The sequence below is a fragment of the Cynara cardunculus genome, unplaced genomic scaffold, assembly GCF_001531365.2.
Source record: "Cynara cardunculus var. scolymus isolate 2C unplaced genomic scaffold, CcrdV1 Un_Scaffold_863, whole genome shotgun sequence".
Classification (NCBI taxonomy): domain Eukaryota; kingdom Viridiplantae; phylum Streptophyta; class Magnoliopsida; order Asterales; family Asteraceae; genus Cynara; species Cynara cardunculus.
Window position 1 is genome coordinate 97,459 of NW_020200634.1, and position 14,325 is coordinate 111,783.

A 14,325-nucleotide genomic window follows, 5' to 3' on the forward strand; every position below is an offset into this window, starting at 1 on the left:
GTTTTGGGTGGTAATTTGAACCGGACTTGATCGGTGGCCTTGATTTTCACTTGAACTAAGATCGTTAAGAGGTTGTCGAGGGTTATACATGGCTAGGGATTGAAGGCTCTCGACTTTCATAGCTATGCTTTGGGCTTGATCAATGGACTAAATAGGTTGAAGACTCCATCAGTATTGAATAGTAAATTTCAAACCGTTAATATATCGGGCCGCCGTTTGCTCTTCCATTTCGGAAAGGCGACATCTTGCTTGTAGTCTTATTAATTCTCCAATGTACTCAGTGACGGAATGATTTCCTTGGATACAGTTATGAAACTGCTAATAAAGAATTTGCTCGAAATCGGGTGATAAAATCGTCCATTTATTAACTCTTTCATCCGTCGCCACTCCGTTATGGGATGCCTTCCCGTCCATTGGCGTTGGTCTTGCATACTTTTCCACCAAGTGTCGGCTCTGCCGCGAAGTTTGTATGCGACAATCTTCATGCGTTGTTGATCAGGTATGTCCATTATCTCGAAAAATTTATCGACTTCATAAAGCCAATCTAGCACCGCCTTGAGATCGAGGTTTCCGTATAACTTTGTTTGACGTGGTAGCCTTCATGAACTCGGTTTGGTCTTCTTTGGTATGGTCTTTCTTCAAAATCTTCTTATGCTTCTTCATCGAAAAAGATAATTGATATGATCTCCCGTTATTTACCGAATTACAGTGACGTTCCGGGCCTAACCCATGACCGCCCTTGTTGTCTTGGCGTTGGTTTGACCACGGGGAACATCTTCACTATTTTCGTGGCACAATCCACCGGCTACGATCGTGGTATGTAGCTCTTCTATGTTTATGTTGAGTCGAGTGAATCCATTGGCGATTTCTTCCACAACCTTCTACATGTTTTCAAGACTATGTTCACCACCGTTGTCTTGATATTTTTTCCCCATTGTTAGCCATCAGGATACTAAGCAGAGCTCTGATACCAAGTCATGCATAACGAAAATAGGATAAAACCCAAAGTTGAGAAACTTAAGAATCGCTAAAATTTATTAATTGAAAAGGTGTCCAAAACATTAAGATTACAAAACTATTTATACTAAGAAAATATTAATTAATTAAAAAAACAATACACTGATTCTAATAAAACCAATCCAAAACTATAAACCAATTCTAATCCTACTAAAAAAATTAACCACAAGAGTGTTACCTGATTGGTTTGAGCTTGACTCTAAAGATTAAAAGTACCAGGAGGTCTTAGGTTCAAATCCAAGGAAGAATAAAAATGCCCTTGTGGCCACGAAGGTTCAAATGCGGTGACTCCGGACTATCTACAAAATAGGTGGTCGTCCTGGTATTAGTCGACTCGCATAACGGGTTGGATATTCAAGTTAATAAAAAAATTAAGAATATTGTTTACTCAGTTGTGAACGTGTCAAGATGGACCAACCCAGTCCAAAGATGAATGCCTCTGGCTGGACTCTTGAGCGTCCAACCAGGCTGTGATTGGTTGTTGGACCAAGGAGCATTTTTATTTTAATTAAATAAATGCCCAATAAGATATTAAAATAACAATTTAAATGTTGAAAATTTAGGGATTTTACTTTTTAATAGTTCCATTAAGTAGTGTTTAGTACACATACGGGACGGGAAGGGACGGGAAAAGACTAATTGTCTGTCCTATGTTGTTACGACTAGGACAGGACGGGACAAAACTATTAAAATGACCATATTACCCCTAAATGTTGTTCAATGTTATTTTATATCATATAATGATTGTAAAATGACAACAAATCAATCAAAATATTGTCATTTTAACTTTAGTCCCATGTTGTTCCACCTTTTTTGGTGGAACAAGAAATATCAAGATTTGTCCCGCTAAAATTAAAAATAGTCCCACTTTGTCCCATGTTTTTTTTGTCCATGGCATGCCAAACATGAAACTATTTTTTTTGTCTCGTCATGTCCCATGTAGTCTGCATACTAAACGCACCCTTAAGAGACAGCTTATGAATCGTTAAGATGTGAATCTTGTTTGGCAAAATAAAAGTCATCCTCTTAATGGTTCTAGAAACCCCCTGAATGATTTTGTATATTGGTCCTCCCTTAACCATTCAGCGTCCTAATTTCATTGTAAACAATTATATTTTATTTTACACTATATCATAAGAGTCTTTTAATCATTCTGACCACTTAATTATTCTGCACCAAACCATTCAGCAACTGCGAAATCACCCCTAAGCAAAGCAAATTGAAGTTGAAATTTGGATTCTAATTCAATGTTTAAATTTCTAAAACTATATTGGAGATAAGGTTCATTTGGCAGGCTGAAAAAAGATGGGGTTGATGGAAGCATCACAACCACAAAATTTCCCACATCAATTTCCCAAAATATTAGAAGCACTTTTCTCTTGGCATTCCATTCATAATTTCAACATTCAAATCTACCCTCCAAATGGGGTTCCAAATTCAGTCATCACATCCTCAAATCCTATTCAGAATCCCCATAACCAAACCACCATTTTCTCATATTCTACCAAAGCTCCAAGCTACAACCATGGCACACAACAGCCAAGATCAACAACCATCCATTTCCATGTCAACTTTAGTAAGTCCAGATGTATATAATGTTAGATTCAAGACTTTAGAAGCTTGCAAGCTTGGTATAGCCAGATATCCGGATTTCGAATATAATGCTCATGGGGGAAAGGGTAGTGGCATGGGGAAAAAGATGACAGGGGTAGACTTTAATGGTGAAACCTCGGTTGACTTTGACGTAAATACCCTTTATATCCCCTCATTGACCACTGCAACAACCAAGTTCCTGGGCTTGCCACTGCCACCTTTCCTCAAAATTGAGATTGTTCCGGAGATCTTTAGAGGGATCATCAACCTAGAATCTGGCAAGGTACAGTTTCATCTGTTCCATAACTGTTCCATTAATTCCTACTTTTCACATTGAAACAAGAAGATGAAAACTCTCAACAAGATCGGCTTCATATGAAGCCAAAATGTCTAAACTAATTGTTTTACAGAACCAAACAATTGTATGTCTTATGTAAATGTGTTATTATAAGTTGATAGGATGTTTTTGGACGTCCAACAAGTTTTTTAAGACGATTTGAAATAATATGTCCTATTTAGTCTTTTTGTGACATTATTTGAAAAAGTGTTTTGTAAAAACGAGTATCCTATAAAAAATGTATTCATAAGACATTTTTCAAGCATCCTATAGAAAAACTAATACAACATTTTATTTTAAGTGTCGTTAAAAACTTGTTAGGATGCCCAAAATTCGTTCTAACATCCTATTGAACACTTTTGCATAGGGCACATAATCATTTAGTCCTATAAAACAGTTTATTACAACATTGACATTTTGGCGTCCTGTAAAACCGATTCTGTTGTAGTGATAACTCACCCTGTTCCTAAAGATGCATGCTGACAACTGATCCATTGTTATCCTAGGAAGGATGAACAGTTGCAGTATACTTCTAGATGTTAGATTTGATGTTTTTCTGTAGCTTTGTGTTTGGAGTAGGCATGAATTCGATGACCTTTTGTTAATTTGTTTCATTTCTAGAACTATAACTAGAACTAGAGTGTTGCTGTTAATGTAGGTTGATCTTAAGTTCAAGGCCAAATTCTGGTTTTCAGTGGGGAGTATATACAAAGCTCCACCATTGTTGGTGGAGACACTATTAACATCAGAGGAATCAAAAGGGACTCTAAGGAGTGGAAATGGAAAGAGACTGGATGAACAAGGGAAGTGCAGGCTAGTTGGGGTGGCAACTGTTGAGCAGATTGATGATTTCCTAATGAATTCTTTCCTCGATCTTCCAACCGAATGTCTTGCTATCTTAAATGCTACAATCACCTTCTCCAAGGATTAAGAAACCATAAGGATTATATTCGTTTAGGAATTCATTATAGGTTTCGTTTATTTAACAGTCTTACCATATACACTTTTCTTTCTTCATTTCTGCATCTATACAGATTACAAATATAAGCACCTGGACTGATTGTATTTATTGTCAGCATTCCTAAAAGCTAAAACAACATAAAGTTCAATATCAATATTTTCAAATTATGCTTCTTCATGGCACAACTATTCAATGTTGTCATAGCATCTGTTGATGTACAATATCACGCAAGCTAGTACTTACAGTTGACATTTGTATTTTTGTTATTATCCTTCACTATTGAAGCTTTGCATGTTCTCTATCAGCATATCCCCAAACCTCTTGGAATCTTGAACCGTGGGAAAGCAAGTAGCTGCATGAAGGAAATTATGTCAAACGTACTGCAAACATTGGCTTCCTACTTCTTTTCTTTTCTACTGCCTATGCTGCGACCTAAAATTAACAAAATATAATACCAAAAAGCTTCACAACTCACACTTACAATGTGTTATACATGGTTTACACCAAGTAAAGATAGCCTGCTACTGTTTCTCACTCGAATGCAAGCCTTTGTGTGCCAACAAGAGAGGCGTATTGGCCCTTCCTTGCCAATAACTCGGAGTGAGAGCCCAGCTCTGCAATTTTCCCCTCGGAACACAGAGCAATTTGATCTGCATTTTGAACTGTACTCAATCTGTGAGCAATCACCAATGTTGTCCTTCCCTTCATTAGATGGTTAAGAGCATCCTGGACTAAGCGCTCGCTGACTGTATCTAAAGCACTGGTGGCCTGAAATGAAAACCAACATGAACATGAGGTCACTTGTTTCATTCCAACATTCTCTTGTGAACTAAGGGGTTATTAATGTTTTTTAATGGCATTGGATTACTATTTTATTAATGATACTATGAGCTAGTTTTTGCCAAATGTGATTAGTTCTTTAGCTAGTTCTTCAGCCAAACAACTAGCCTTGACGCATAAGATGGTTGTATAAATACGTCACTGAGCAATTTAGGAAATAACCTATTGTGACAAATATTCTTTCTTCATACCACACAATCACTGCCATTCATTCCAACCTAGATAGATTGTATGACAGATAAGGAACTCTATCTAGTTGAACACTGACAGCATACCTCGTCGAGTATCAAGATAGGAGCATTCTTGAGCAGGGCTCTAGCAATAGCAACTCTCTGCAAGTTGGTGTAAAGGTTCAGCACAGGTAGATTTGTACGTTGTGCACATTCATACTCACATATTCATATATAAAATTTACCTGCCTTTGACCCCCACTTAGCAAACCTCCTCTTTCACCAACAAGTGTATCATAACCCTTCCATTAAATAAGATGATACAAACATCAGGAAAAAGATCATAGCATGAAATGCTAGGTGAATATCTCAGAGGACAAACCTCTGGGAGTGATACTATAAAATCATGAGCATTGGCAGCTTTGGCTGCCGCTATAACATCATCCCTTGATACATTTTCATCCGGGAGCCCATATGCAATGTTTTCTCCCACAGAGACGGAGAAAAGAACAGGTTCCTGCCAAAATTTGTCTTTGCACATCAGAATATCAAAGATATATTTGGTTAAATGAGTATGAACCGTGAACTAACAAGCCAAGTTTTGAGTAGCATTATCTATTAAGACCTTTGTGGTCAGAATTAACATAACATGTACATGCTTGTGTGTTGGTCACATATGCAAAATCTCGTTCAGGAGTTATTGCAGCCTTGCTAGTCTATTGAACCTTGCCTTGGTTGAATATGCAAAAATTGACAATAATGTGTGTAATTTGATATTTAGAAGTTGAAGAGCATACTTGATTGACTATGGAGACTACCCGGGCCCATTCACTTTTATCAAATGTTCTCAAATCCTCTCCTGCAACTGTTATCCTACCTTGTGTAGGCTGCAAAAATAGGAGACTTGGTGACTAATCTATAGAGATCAATCTTCACCAATGGTAGTAAAAATAATTCATAGATACTTGCCTCATAAAACCGTGCCAAAAGCTGTACAATGGTACTCTTTCCAGCTCCACTTGAGCCCACCAGAGCAGTAACACTTCCATATTTTAGTGTCAAATCAAGACCACTAAGGACCTCTACATCAGACCTCAAGGGATACGAGAAGTGCACGCCTGAAGAACAACGGAAGAGTAAGTTGCTAGCAATAAAACACAGGACTGAAACTCTTCTTGCTTATACAAACTTTTAAGACTTGGACTTAGCTAGTGGCACCCTTTTGATTGGGCTGCAGGACAAGAACAACAAATACTACAAGATATTCAAGAATGATTCCCTCATCGAGTTTACAATCCACATCAACAGAACAGTTTAATTGTAAAGAAAGAAAGTGGATTAGAGTGTTTTCATACTGAAAAGAACCTCCACGTAGCCTGCAAAGAACTCATGGTATCTAATGCTGCATTTCAAAGCAAGTAGGGAAATGAGAAAACATGCAGCGGAACATCTAAGATAACTAGCTGTAGAAGAAGCACGTAGGATCTTAGTTTCAAAGTTTAACATCTGAAATGAGACCATTATGTAGATACCTTCAAGACATATATCACCAGATTGTGCAAGACTACGAACACTGCTGGCTGCTGTTAAAGATGACATGTACCTCATGTTCTGAGATCGCCTTTTATCATTGGGGTCACTGATGAAAAACATTTTTAAGCTATCATCCATCCCTACTTCTTGCCTGATGTCTTTTTCTAAACCATGAGCTAGCGCTTGATCAACTTCTGACTCAGATAAGACGGAGTTAATTCTCTCTGTAGCAGCAAAAGCTCCCCTCAGATCCCCTACTGTGTTAACCAGTCCTTGAACCTAATAGACATGTACTATCAGCTGGCAATGAAAGAATAAACTGGCCAAAGGAAAGAAACCAAATAAAAGTACTCACAGCGAATGTTAAAGTGAAAGTGTATCCGATAAAAGAAGCAACAGTTCCCACAGAGAGCTCACCCTGGTAAGGAAGAATTTATTTGACAGACAATATTTGTGTGACCTTAAGCAATGAAAATGTCAAAGCAAATCATTAACAAGGATGGACAATCAGATCTGAATCACTCATGACGTCAACTGCCAAGGAGTATCATGTCATCATCACGAGATTTCAGAAAGATGCTATCTTGCACCACAGTAGTCAGATAAGATATACACAGAAAGAGATGCACTGCTTACCGCCTGAACTTTGCTTCCTCCAAGAATATACAAGGCCAGCAAAGATACATATACTGCAACTCTAGTTATTGATTCATTGATAGACTTAAAAAATCCAAGCTTGATCCCACTGCTCTGATAAGCAAGAACCTACTCAAAACAATAAACTAGACATCAGATGGTTGCAGATATAATGGGCCGATCTGGACATCCACGGATACGAATTATCTAACCTGGTTACCAAATGTTAACATTTGACGTTTTTCTCCACCAAATGATCTTACCTGCATGCATCAATAAATATCATCCATTGCAGTAAGAACTTTACCTTCTAGGTTCTTTTATCACAACTTTAGCAAACTTGTTAAATCAAAATTGTGGGCGCACTCCACCATCCATCCACGAAGTCAGAAAGATACAAAGACCAAGAGTTCAGAAATAAATTAAAAACTCACCGTACGGATTGCAGAAAAAGTTTCAGTTACACAATCAGCTATTGAAGCTTGGGTCGACCCATAGGCTTTGAACACCTTCACAGTTGATCTCTTGTATACAGCTGAGATACACATATATAGCGGTCAGTAGCAAGTAGAAAATGAAGACAGCTGGAAATTGCATGGAATCCTCAACAAGCATTTGATGGCCACTCAAAAAAGAAAAATAGCACCTGTTAATCTACAAGGTGTAACACCAAAAAGACGGTGTTTGCATAATAGAATGTAACACAACACAGCATAAACTTAAGACCTCAATATATAAATGAAGTGCCTTGATGATTGATTCAGTGGAATTTCACAATTCCAAGAATGTTGGTATGGAAACAAGATAACGCAAAAACACTAGCACCCTCCGTCCCATGAAAATTGCAACAATTTTTTGTTTGGGGTATCCCATGAAATTGTAAAGTTCCCGTTTCTGATTAAATGCCATGCTTCATTACCTTTTTGTTGTTCATCATCTTTGATGCTTTCATTTTTGGTCCAAGAGATTTCTTTATTTTCATATTGAAGGGCATTTTGGACATTTTACTATGGTTAAAACTTTTATAAAATATGATCCCAGTCAAATATAGCAGTAATATTCATGGGGACTGAGGGAATAATATGCCTTCATCACATTTCCATCATGAAGAAAAAAGGCCTCGAATTATTAACGAAAGTTAAGGTAAAGAAGCAACTAATGCTTACCCACTAAACTAGATACTGCAAGCATAAGTACACCCAGAATTGGTGCAAGTTGGGGGGCAAGCACAAACAGCAAGCACATTGTCCCAATAACCTGCAAAGAAGACAAAAGTCGTAGAAAGTTAGAAGGACATCTTATTAAGATTGTATTACAAATATATCATACAATATACAACATGGATATACAAAATTAATATGAATTGTTTAACCGTTTTAGCACCAAATTTTTTGCAAATGCCACCAGGTCGTATGAAGTTATGAATTGTTTTTCATGAATAAATAAATATTTTCATTAATTTAATGGGTGAAAAGTGGTGCAATTTACTAATGGAAGTCAAACTTAAACTGTTTTTCTTATTCTAAGAGTGCTTATTGTAGGGGTAATCCTTGGAACGATGCGTAAGGTTACTCCTATATGACTTCAGTTCAAGTCATGGTGACAAACTCTTTGCATTTGTTCCTTCACTTCCCAACCCTCACAAACCAAGGAGTTTTGGTGCACATGTCACCCTTTAAGGAGTATCATATATGTGTTCCTTTAACTTCTCAAACCTTTATCAACTCATTTTAACAAAAGCAAATGCAATGATCAAAACAAGGAAGATTACCACAAAGTTTGGAAGCAAGTAATTAAAAAGCACATCAAAGAAGGCAGTACTTGTTTATTAAAGCTTGTTTTCTTTTATTATAAGTCTCACTTTTCTCATTGAGAAAGAAGAATAGAAATAAGCATAAGCTCACTTTTGCTTAGTGTAGAGTAGCTTGCCTCAGTTAGTGCCCTGAAACCACGATCCCTTGAAATGTTCTCACTCACAATGTTTTTAAACGAACCCAAATCAGATGTCAACAAAGCAGTGAGTTCGCCAACCTATCAGGAGCAGAAGACAAATGCTGAGTTAGTAGTCGTGATTGCCATTTGCATAAAAAAACACAGCCAGTTTATTTAAAATCATATTGTATAGACCTAATAGTGATGAAAATGATACAGCAAGTAAAAAAAGAGAGATGATATAAATGTGAATGCAAAGTCAAAACTTGATGACCATGGTCCAATTGTGTTGTGAGTAGAAAGCGTATGTTACGTTTACAGAAGAGGGACCTTGTGACATTCCATCCCATATCGGTTGTGAAATGAATAGTAAGTCTCCTTATAAGTCTCTAGTAATCAGCTACTAATAACTTGTCACCATGGTTTCAGTTATTTCTTTGGGCTTAGGAAGCTAATAATGATGTCAGAGAGGTAGCTTCATGACGTGTAGTGTTGGGTCAGTTAGCCATATTGTCTTAATAAGTCTTTCTTTATTATGCTAATAAAGTCCTGGTCTGTAGAACTTCCTTCTTCTTCTGTCTTTCATCTTCTACTTTTCAGTTTGTAAAGGCTATTATATAAAGCCTTATTTTCTATAGTTTGAATTAGAGTTTTTGAGGTAATTACATGTAGTTAGTTGAACTCAATCATTTCATGAGGTTAATGATTCTAGGAATTTGTTCGAGTGCTTTTGTGTAGTCCTAATGAGGAAACCAAGAAGTTAAGTAGGGAGTTTGTCACATCCCGTATGCTTGAAGAAATCACAAACAAAATTAAATAATAATTTATGGGGACAAATAAATTCATCAGCTTGTATTTCATAATATGGGAGTACAATGTAAGATGTGTTTGCATACCTTATATTTGTCAAAAAATTCCACCTGCAGAAATAGATAAAAGTATTAAACCTTGGCAAGAGATATCTCTATGATAAAGAATTTAGATGCAACTAGAGGTTTCAAGATTAAAGGCTTAAAGCTACGCTTGTAGATGAGGATGTGACTAGTTAGCCAGAAAACACCCTTTGTGAGGGACAGAAATGGTAAGATGTCACAATTTGTGTACTGGAACAGCAAGCCTTAATGAAAAGTGTTGTATATAGACTTAATAAAACAGGTAAACGTAGTAGTTAGTAGTTACGTTATTATTAAAAAGTTAGGAATATGGAGTTTTGTTGATCAAAACCAATGATAGGCTTTCATGTATCATCAATGCACATATTGTTTTGGCCCCAATGGATTGTTGCAAATTCTTAGCATTGACCTGGCTGTTCAATAATAAGTATTGACCTTGACTTGATAAACCCCATAAGCTCGTTAAAAACAAGCATGCTTATATATGAAAATTATTAACCGTTTGTGTATGATAGGCAGGATCTGTGTGCTGCAAGGTCCCCGACCCAGCCTAACCTCCAAAAATAACCAAGCACATAAGTGCACTTGTGGAATGTTGGGCCAAGGGTGCAATGTGGCACAAAAGAACATATATCAACAAGAACCTTTGCATCATGGGTTGAAACTCCGGGGACATCCCCTTTGGTGTTAGGTAAGGAAAAATAAGTTGGATGACTCGGATCCTTCAATTGTCCGACCCAGGCAAAAGCCTCGCACTAGCCTATCCTTGATTTCAATAAAATGTGTAACTAAATATGGATATAAAGCAATCACCATGTTTTGCATCATCTTATTAAACTACAAGAGCAATCAGGTCCAAGTACAAACTACTATGGATGGCCTAAAAGTGCAAGTAAAATACAACAGTAAGATATAAACGAATGATATTACCTTGTGAATCAATACGCTGCCAAATATTTGAGCTCTTAAGCTTGACATAACCTTCTCCCATATGGTGTTCATATTTACAACAAAAATAACTGTGAAGATTGGCTCCAGGGTATATAGAACTCCGACCTTGCTGAGAAGCTGCCATAAAGGCTCCGATCTTGCACCTATTAGCACCTCGAAGAACCTCCCTACAAGTACCTCAACAAATGGTCATTAAGAGTACCCAATGTAATTATTTTAGATCATGGATAGAGCATTTATTACGTTAATTAGACCAAACAAATGGTCATTTGAGCACTTTTTCCAATACCCTAGGCATCATTCAATTCCACTCGTTCGAAAGTGATCCCAAAATTGGAGCAAAATCAGCTTCAATATCATGAGGTGAAGTAAAGCTTCGTCATTTGAAATGGATTTGTGGAACAGAGGAATACATTCAGTGCCAATAATTAACGAACTAAGTTTATCTTTAAGGGTGGAAAACTCAATGGGAAGAACGTGACAACTGAAAATAAGTAATTAAGTTGAAATCTCATTTACCGGATAATATAGGCATTGAAAGAGTACAAGTGGTGCAGCATACGAGACTAACGATCGAAGCAGCAACTCTCAGTTTATGGCGGGATAGAAGCCTCAATAATAGCCCCAAGCTTATGGCATTAAAACGTTGTACCGGTTCCGGACCAGTATCAACTTCCTCTATCTTCGGATCATCGGCGGCGATGATTGCATCAGAGGCCGGACCTGTTATGTAACCTGCGCCTGTAGTGGTGAAACTCCGTTTCTTGCAGGTTAGAGTTGGATGAAGACGGAGGAGTTGCGGCGATGAAAGAGTAGGAAAAACATTACGGTGGTTAGGAAGTTGCCGGCGGTGGTGGAGGGAATGAGGGAGGAGGAGAGGGAGAGCTGCCATGGTTGTGTGGTGTGAGACAGTAAAGACCTCAGATTGGTCCAGTTCTATTCACTCCTATATATATATATATGCCTTTTTAATTTTGTTTAGGGGCGTTACTTACCTATAAAAACATCTGATCTATTTCGATTTGACATTGATAATAAATATTTTTGATAGTTTGGATAAATAATTTATAATAGTATCAAATTGGTAATAAAAAGTTTTTAAAAAAATTATACTCCTCTGACTTATAATAATTTGATAAATACTTTTATAGAAAAATATAAATTATTTCAAATAAGCAATCCCAAACAACCCTAGTTGCTATGTTTAAATTTAAGATTTTGAAGTTCCCTTTTAATCTTATATTTTTTATTTAGTTATCATGTTATAATTTAATTAATCTTTTAATAAATAATGGTTTGCTTACATTTTTGGTTTTTCAATTCAATTCAGTTTAAAAATATCTAACTAAAAAATAAATATATAACTTGGGTTTAACAAGAGAAGTTATAATGAAAACGTAAGAAGAGATATGAATCGTTGATCAGTTTTAATTTCATGTCCGTGCATGAATTGTGCTTAGAAGAGAATTGATCTGGTGCACCTCATTAATGTTGACGCTCAATTAGGATCGATCCATAGATGAAGATCCTTACGCTTCTCACTATAACTTGTTTTTTCACCTGAACTCAACCCTTAGTTAAGTCGATTAGATATATGTATACAAATATTAAAATATATATTATGAATTGGTGAAGATATTGCTACATGCACTGACTTTTATATCAAAATCAGATCAAATTGCATATTTAAATTTACACCAAAACTTATTTATTAAAATATACATTAATTTTTTTCAAATTCATAAAATGTCATGGTTATGTGCAAACCTCATATTTGATGAGATTCCCTTTATTAATAATAAGGTGGCAAGCTTTGTGATGGTTTCATGAGAAAAGGTTTAAAAGGATTTGTGAGGTGTTCCATGCCTTGTTTATGTCATTTAAATAACACTTATATCTTTATATTTAATTTACCCTCCAATTAATCCATTCCATTTTTGCTGAATTTTGATATCTAAGAGAAAACACATACACACAAATACTAACAACAGAGATGGTAGAAGAAAGTTGAAAAAAAGGAAAACTAAGGTTGAAATCTATATAATATTATAGAATTAGAACTAGTTCGAAGTAAAAAAAGATTGAATCCGAGGAGGAATAAAAAATTTATTGTGGTCACGGAGGTTCAAATGCGGTAACTCTGGGCTACCCGCGAAGCAGATGTTCATCATGTGATTAGTCGACTCGCATAGCGAGTTGGATATTCAGGTTAATAAAAAAAATTGGTGAATTAAATGAACTTCTAGAGGTGGGTCCATGATTTTTTATTCAATAGGAAACAAAATAATTATCATAATATAAGATAAAATAAAAATTAGTTATAGTTACAAAATAAAGAAAGGAAATGAAGCTATTTACTAAACACTTGTAATCTTTGATCAGGTAACTGTATATTTATTGTCTCTTATCAAGTAAAAGACGTTTACTTGGTCAGCGATGATGCTCTTTACACACAATTTTATCATATGACATTTTGCAAACCAACAATTTTACTCGGTAAATGAGGGTGGTGACTTTTATAAGGTTAATGCTTATGGGGAAAGAGATGTTTATATGATATTTTGACGACCAATAATCTTATCTGGTAAGTTAAGTGATAATAGTGACTCTTACATATAAATGTTTACCCAATTTATGTTGGTAAACCACCCCTTAACAAGTATCGATACCGAACTGGTATCATGATGATTATTAAACGATGATGCGTGAAGCTATAATATGTTAAACGAAAAAATGGAACTTTATTATAGTTTTGGCTTGTATTTGAACATGAGATATACAATTGTAGGATATATATAAACCTCATGGAATGAATGTACAATATGCATTTAAACTTAGGAGTCGTTTACTAAACGTTTATCCGGTAAGTACTTGCTGGACAATTTTTCTTACCGGATGAACATGACAATGGGCAAAAATCTTACCTGGTAAGAGCAATGATAAGAATGGAGAGTCTTACCCGATAAGTGAGAGTGACGATTCTTACTCAGGTAAACGCTTAACATGTAATTAATTGTTGCATAAGATACATTTTGATGTACTACAATCTTACCTGATAATATAAATTATAGGGTTGACTCTTAACGGTAAGTGCTTACTAGGTAAACATTTAGATAAACGGCCCCTTAGAGCATGTAGATGGTCGCACGCATTTTGTAAGACATTTGTTATTGACCTACTGCGAATAAGCAACTTTAAAATAAAATGTTTACTTTCATATGGTATTTTTTTAGGATGGCAGAAAAAGGGTAATTACAATATATGTCTTGGTTCAAGTTTGAAAATTCGCGTTCGCCTCGAGAAATGTGTCGTATTCTTGAATTATTTGAGTTTTCAAAATATACGTTACTGGTGAAAGAATGACTTTAGTTTGAAGTATTGGTGGCTCTTCGAAAGAGACCTTTACTTTAATGGCCCATACACGCATGTTTCCCACAATTTCTCAACCTCAAAAAATGGGTG

General features: G+C 36.1%; 2 protein-coding genes across 2 annotated transcripts; one reads left to right on the top strand and one right to left on the bottom strand.

Annotated features, from left to right (window-relative positions):
- Positions 1 to 2,387: 2,387 nt before the first annotated feature.
- On the top strand, positions 2,388 to 4,056 carry LOC112502065. Its single transcript, XM_025105884.1, has 2 exons — positions 2,388 to 2,893; positions 3,606 to 4,056. The coding sequence occupies exons 1-2, from the start codon at positions 2,441 to 2,443 to the stop codon at positions 3,876 to 3,878; spliced, it is 726 nt and encodes a 241-aa protein (XP_024961652.1). The 5' UTR covers positions 2,388 to 2,440; the 3' UTR covers positions 3,879 to 4,056.
- LOC112502066 (ABC transporter B family member 28) lies at positions 4,050 to 11,755 on the bottom strand. The gene is made up of 17 exons (XM_025105885.1): positions 11,383 to 11,755; positions 10,843 to 11,030; positions 9,916 to 9,939; positions 9,017 to 9,118; positions 8,254 to 8,344; positions 7,522 to 7,622; positions 7,300 to 7,350; positions 7,088 to 7,216; positions 6,807 to 6,869; positions 6,451 to 6,730; positions 5,888 to 6,036; positions 5,716 to 5,805; positions 5,301 to 5,435; positions 5,164 to 5,220; positions 5,024 to 5,080; positions 4,390 to 4,676; positions 4,050 to 4,260 (listed from the first exon to the last, which is right to left on the bottom strand). Exons 1-16 carry the CDS (start codon positions 11,753 to 11,755, stop codon positions 4,440 to 4,442), a joined length of 2,127 nt encoding a protein of 708 aa, XP_024961653.1. The 3' UTR covers positions 4,050 to 4,260; positions 4,390 to 4,439.
- Between the last annotated feature and the right edge of the window lie 2,570 nt (positions 11,756 to 14,325).

Coding starts and splice junctions, on each gene's coding strand:
- LOC112502065 (XM_025105884.1), top strand. CDS start 2,441: ATGGGGTTCCAAATTCAGTCATCACATCCTCAAATCCTATTCAGAATC. Junction 2,894..3,605: donor TCAACCTAGAATCTGGCAAG/GTACAGTTTCAT, acceptor CTGTTAATGTAG/GTTGATCTTAAGTTCAAGGC.
- LOC112502066 (XM_025105885.1), bottom strand. CDS start 11,755: ATGGCAGCTCTCCCTCTCCTCCTCCCTCATTCCCTCCACCACCGCCGG. Junction 6,037..6,450: donor TGGTGATATATGTCTTGAAG/GTATCTACATAA, acceptor GTTGTTCTTCAG/GCGTGCACTTCTCGTATCCC. Junction 5,806..5,887: donor TTTTGGCACGGTTTTATGAG/GCAAGTATCTAT, acceptor CTATTTTTGCAG/CCTACACAAGGTAGGATAAC.